The sequence below is a fragment of the Carlito syrichta genome, unplaced genomic scaffold (genome assembly GCF_000164805.1).
Source record: "Carlito syrichta isolate Samal-C Ts95f unplaced genomic scaffold, Tarsius_syrichta-2.0.1 Scaffold82277, whole genome shotgun sequence".
In the NCBI taxonomy this organism is placed as follows: Eukaryota; Metazoa; Chordata; class Mammalia; order Primates; family Tarsiidae; genus Carlito; species Carlito syrichta.
The window spans coordinates 653,858-660,281 of NW_007026373.1; the positions used below are offsets into that span (position 1 = coordinate 653,858).

At 38.9% G+C, this 6,424-nt stretch overlaps 1 protein-coding gene across 2 annotated transcripts in view; it reads left to right on the forward strand.

Annotated features, from left to right (window-relative positions):
* PSMD5 (proteasome 26S subunit, non-ATPase 5) overlaps positions 1-5,578 on the forward strand; it is a 38,229-nt gene extending 32,651 nt beyond the window's left edge. For both annotated transcript variants that reach the window (XM_008055757.1, XM_021711207.1), the window contains 2 exons: positions 389-529; positions 4,106-5,578. In XM_008055757.1, coding sequence (XP_008053948.1) covers positions 389-529; positions 4,106-4,363 — 399 coding nt within the window. In that variant the 3' untranslated portion in view covers positions 4,364-5,578. The remainder of the gene's footprint in view (positions 1-388; positions 530-4,105) is intronic.
* Positions 5,579-6,424: the final 846 nt, after the last annotated feature.

Below are 6,424 nucleotides of genomic sequence, written 5' to 3' on the forward strand. Positions count from 1 at the left end.
CCTTGATTATGCCATTGTACTCCAGCCTGGGCAAAAGAGTGAGACTCTGACTCAAAAAAATAAAATATTGACCAAGGAAATGCTATCTTTCTTACTTTTAATAAAAGATAGCCCTCATTATATGACTAGTGACATTATTAAGTTAAAATGGAATCATAGGGTGTTAGAACTGAAGAGGCTCTAGAGATTGCTTAATCAGCCACATCCAAGGAAAACTGGGAAAGGTCTGGGCTGAGTTTGAGGAAGAATGCTCCATACTTAGCCAAGATCACACAATAAACTAATGACAGAGTACCATCACAACCCATGTTTCTTAGTAGCTTCCAAATGAGTTCTTACCTCTGGACAAGTTAACCTTGTCATGAGATTTTGCTTTTTGGTCCTATAGCCTGAGCAGCAGACTGATGATCTCCTGCGGATGACAGAATCCTGGTTTTCCTCTTTATCTCGGGACTCACTGGAGCTCTTCCGTGGCATCAGTAGTCAACCCTTCCCTGAACTACACTGTGCTGCCTTAAAAGTATTAACAGTAAGTATTCTCTGTTCTTCCATAGGTCCTTCTGCAATTCTGTTTGTTCAACATGTGAATACTTAGGGTAAGTCAGTCCCTGTGCTATGCCCCCTCTGCTACCTTGGAGACTAATTAATTAGGGAGACGAATACAGATTGTTTTCAGTAAAGATTCTAGGTGCTGTTTGAAGTCTGTACAAGGTGCTGTGGGATCACAGAAGTAATTCTACCCCAGCCCAGTTTTCTTCCTGAGCCTTATTTCCTGCCATTCCCCTTCTGGCATTTAGTGCTCTAGTGGTACCAAACTGTTTCATATCTCTGAATCTTTGTTGGGTTCTCTGCACCTAACACTCTTCTTTAACTTTGCTTGTTAACTTCTTAGTCATTTCTTGAGGCCTAGCTTAGGTATCTCTTCAGTGTACTTTGCCCAAACTGACAAGGGTGAGTTAAATAATGTTAGCTCTCATATGTTGCATTCATTCCTTCATTCATTCAGCAAATATTTGTTGTGTCCTTTTTTGCTTAGTGCAGGGAATACAGCAGTGAACAAAATAAATAACAATTTTTTTCTTGTAAATTCCTGTCTGTTGAGGGAGCTAAGCAGGAAATATAATTGTATACTTACATAGATAATTATAGTTGTGATAAGGATTATACTGCTGTGTTTCATCAAATTATGCTGAAAATGTTTATCTGTTGACCTGTCTCACCCAAGCAGAGTTAGTTGAGAGTAGAAACCATATATGACGTATTTTTATAACCCTGGTAGTTAATCATGGTGCCTGGGGTCAGAGAAATATAGTGATCACTTTAGTAATCGTATCAATAATGAGATTTCAGGCCGCATACTTGGCATAGGCTGGGAGGTAACAAGGAGAGTGGCAGGGACAAGAGAGGCAAGGCTTCCTGAGAATGTGGTACATGATCTGGATATTGAAGAATATAAATAGTCCTATCATCTTCAAGAACTTTTTTTTAAAGTCTGCTTTCCCCTTTAAATAGTCCTTGTATAAAATGGCCATGTTGGCTCCTGCTTGGTATTTTCATTATTAATTTATTTGGGTTTTGCTCTTCTACTTTATTCTCTACTTAGTTGGTCCCAGATGTAAAGATAATTTATTTACTGATTGGGACAGCTATTTTTAATTTTAGCCCATGCTTCATCTTTGGCTATTAGGTGGACCATTGTTTCTCAAACATTAGTCTTAAGGATCTTATTAAAATGCATACACTAATTCAATACTTCTGAGAAAGAGCCTGAGATACTGAATTTCTTTTTTTTTTTTTTTGAGTTGGCTCCGACAGGAGTGCAGTGACACAGTCCCGGCCACTGCAGCCTCGACCTGCTGGGCTCCAGCGATCCTTCCGCCTCAGCCTTCCAAATAGCCGGAACTACAGGCGCGCGCTACCACACACGGCTAATTTTTGATTTATTGTAGAGATGAGGTCTCGCCAAGTTGCCCAGGCAGGTCTCGAACCCGCGGGCTCCCAAAGTGCTGGAATTACAGGCTGAGCCACCAAGCCCAGCCGAGATCCTGAATTTCTAACCAGCTCCCAGATGATGCTGATACTACTGGTGTGTGTAACACATTTTGAGAGGAAGACACTAGGCCAAATAACTTGATTGTTACTCATCAAAAGGTAATAGTAGGCTGGGTGTGGTGGCTCAAGCCTGTAATCCCAGCACTTTGGGAGGCCAAGGTGAGGGGATTGCCTGAGCCCATGGGTTCAAGAACAGCCTGGGCAACTTGATGAGACCTCATCTCTACAATAAATCAAAAAATTAGCTGGGTGTGGTAGCACACGCCTGTAGTTCCGGCTACTTGGAAGACTGAGGCAGAAGGATTGCCTGAGCACAGCAGGTCAATGCTGGGGTGGCCATGAGCATGCTACTATGCTCCAGCCTGGATGATGGAGTGAGACTCCAACTCAAAAAATAAAAAAAAGGTAATAGTGCAGTTTTTAAAAAATTATAAAGTTGCTTATTCGCTATTTTAAAATTTGGAAAATACTGAAAAATTGAAATTTTAAAAATCACATAAAGTTGTACCTGTTTGGTATATTTCCTTTTAGTTTTAGTATTAGTGTTTGATTGTTTTTCATGAAATACTTCAAACTTAGAGTTATATCTTGCTATCTCTGCCCCGTCCTATCCCCCTTTCTTCCTTCATGGATGTAATCACTGTCATGAATTCAGGTATACAGGCCCACATATGATTCATATTTCTACTACATATGTATGTATCCTTAAAATATAGTATTTTGCATTTTATTAAACTTTGTAAGTGATATCATGCTGTTCATACCATTCTGCAACTTGCTTTTTCTCTTCAACATTATGTTTTTAAAGTTTATTATATTGGCAGGCTTGGTGGCTCAGCCTGTAATCCCAGTACTTTGAGAGGCTGAGGCCAGAGGATTGCCAGAGCCCACAGGTTCAAGACCAGCCCAGGCAACTTGGTGAGAGCTTGTCTCTACAATTAAAAAAAAAAAAAATTAGCCAGGTGTGGTAGTGTGCACCTGTAGTTCCGGCTATTTGGAAGGCTGAAGCGGAAGGATCGCCAGAGCCCAGCAGGTCAACACTGGGGTGACTGTGAGTGTGCCTCTGCACTCTAGCCTGGGCGACAGAGTGAGACTCCAACTCAAAAAATAAAATAAAATAAAGTTTATGTTAAAGGAGGCAGTTAGAAAGTCAGTATTTCAGCCGGGCTCAGTGGCTCAGCCTGTAATCCCGTGCCTTTGGGAGGCTAAGGTGAGTGGATTGCCTGAGCCCGTGGGTTCGAGACCCACCTGGGCAGCGAGACCTCATCTCTACAATAAATTTAAAAAAGTCAGCCGGGCATGGTAACGCATGCCTGTAATTCCGGCTACTTGGAAGGCCGAGGTGGAAGGATCGTCAAGGCTGTGGTGGCCGGGAGCGGCCACTGCACTCCAGTCTGGGCGACAAAGTGAGACTCCAACTCAAAAAAAAAAAAAAAAAAAAAAAGAAAGAAAGTCAGTATTTCATTGGCTAGCTACAGTGCAGCCTGAAATCCCATTATTGATAAGATTACTAAAGTGATCACTACATTTCTATGAGCTGGGGCACCATGATTAAGTGCTAGCGTTACAATCATTCTTTCGTAAATTAAGATAATATCTTAGAAATTATACTACAGTGAACATTCTTGAAAATATTATCTTATGCATAAATATGAGAGTATCTTTTGGTTTTGTTTTTCCACTATTATAATCATGCCTTGTAAATAAACTGGATTTGCTTTTTTTCATGTAGCAGATTTACTCATGTCTACATATTCTTTATAAACATTATTCTTAATGTTTATTTTTCATTGCTATATACCATAATTTACTTAACCATTTCTCCATTACTAGGCATTTATCTTGTAACTTTCACACTGATGAATATTTTGTATACAAAGCTTTTAATATATAGAATTATTAAGTTAGATTCTCAGGAGAGAATTTATGCAGACAAAAGTTAACATTTTTAAGGTTCATGTTGCCACATTTCTAAGAACTGTGCCATCACACTAACAAACTTTTGACTTCTTAATGCTCAGAGGAATTATGTTCTTTCTGTCTTCCATTTCAGGCCATTGCAAACCAACCCTGGGCTCAGAAACTTATGTTTAACAGTCCAGGTTTTGTAGAATATGTGGTGGACCGGTCTGTGGAGCATGACAAAGCTTCGAAGGATGCCAAATATGAACTGGTGAAAGCACTTGCTAATTCTAAGACAATTGCAGAAATCTTTGGGAACCCAAGTTATTTGAGGCTCAGAACATACCTGAGTGAAGGTCCATACTATGTGAAACCTGTTTCTACAACAGCAGTCGAAGGAGCTGAATGATTTCTTCTAGAGTCTAATTAATGCGGAGGACCATTTTTGGCCAGAACCTCTCCAAAGGCATTTGATTCCATCTGTATTTCACAAAACAGAGATTTCCCTCCCCCAGAATTATCATGAAGTGTCTAATGTAACTTTATCACCAACATTGTTATGTTTCTACATTGAAATACAAAGTGGAACCAGGAGTTTGGAATATATTCAGAGCAGGCAAACTTGGTCACGGTAGAACCAGTATTTTTCAGATTCCTTTGACTGCCTTAATCTTTGCAGCAAGGTGGAAGCTTTGTTCTTTTCACAGAAAAATGTCATGAACATACTCATGCTCTTATTTAAGAATATATATTAAATAAAATGGAACCAAATAGTTTCTGAATTCTCTTCACCACCTTTTCCCCCCTCCTTTTAATTCTTTTTTCCTTTCTGATACTACTTTCAAAGTCTTGGGTATATTCTTTGAAAAATGAGTAGTCTGAAATCTTAAAATTATGTTACCTAAACTAAGAATACTTTTTATAAGGTCTCTTTTGGTTTTTTTTTTGTTACTATTATTCCTTTGAAAAGTCAACATAAAATAAATTTTTAAATGTTTGTAGTGTTTGTTTGATGCCATTTTTGCTATTTATCAGTGAATTTTGCCCAAGTGTGACTTTGGGGGAGGGAAAAACATAACATGCTAACCAGAAATGTTCCCAAACTGTCATTTATTGGTGGATCATCATTGTTGAAGGTTTTATCGTTAATTGTTCATGTCTTTATCTTGAGTTAATCAGAGAGAGGGAAACTTACTCCTAAAAACCAGTCAGAACAGAAGGGACAATATGTATAAACCAGATGTCATCTCACTAATTCACAAAGATAATCCTTTTTATTGACAAAAGCTATGTATGCCTGCTTGTTTTCCAGTATTCTCTCTAAACAACAAAGCACTCTACACATCAAAGGATGTTGTCAGAGTGACAGGTTTAGAATTGAGAGATATATTTCTTTTAGACCATGGTGAAGTTGATAAACCAACAATGCACTATAACAAAATTGTTGTCAAGTGACTGTAATTCTCTGTTCTGCAGATTGATCATCATTCCTCTGCTGTCTCTGGTAACTGAGTCTTTTTTTCATATTTCCATACTGATTATTTCCCTGCTGTTAATACCCCTAAATCCCTAATTTGGCTATAGTCAGGTCTTTCCTGGCCTAATAAATATTCTCTTAAAATGACTTTTGCTTTAATCTCATCCATAATGTTGATTTTTTTCCCCCAATGTTTTTCATTGTGGTAAAATATACGTAACAAAACATGCCATCTTTACCATTTTTAAGTGTACAGTTCAGTGATCTAATATTCTTAATGTGCACCCACCACCACCATCCATATTCAGAATCCTTTCTCTTACCTGGTAGCTACTATGGACCAAACCCAATGATAAACACTTGACATATCTCTTGTAGACCATCAACTATACAAAGGTTGGTTTTGTATATAAACTGAGACCCAATATGGCTTAGTAACATATCCAAAATTTTAATAAGTGTGATGGCAAAGATTTTCAAGATGTGTTACTTTAGGGACACCTAAAATCTCAGGAGCCCCCAGGATGGGAACTACTGGTCTAATCATTGTACAAGAAAAATCAGAAAGTGTATTGTAGGTTGAATTGTGTCCCCCAAAAAGATGTGTTCAAGTCCTAACCCCAGTACCTGTGGATGTGAGCGCATTCTAAATAGGAGGGGTCTTTGCTGATGTAGTCCGGTTAAGATGATAACATTAGGGTGGGCCTTTATCCATTGACTGGGGTCTTTATAAGAGGGACATGGGAGTTGTGGAGTCAGACACACAGGAGACCATGTGAAAATGAAGGCAGACTTATGAACAGGTTCTAGGATCGAATGCTTAAAGGTGAATTGAATCATCAGAGATGTCCCATCAGCCATGTGTGATGTGGGCATCTGGACCTACAGTCTAAGTGCATAAACTTATTCTCCAGCCCTGGGGGAGAGTAGGAGGAGAAACCATGAAGAGAACATCTTAAAAACCTGGGAGGGGACATCATGAAGATGGCAGAG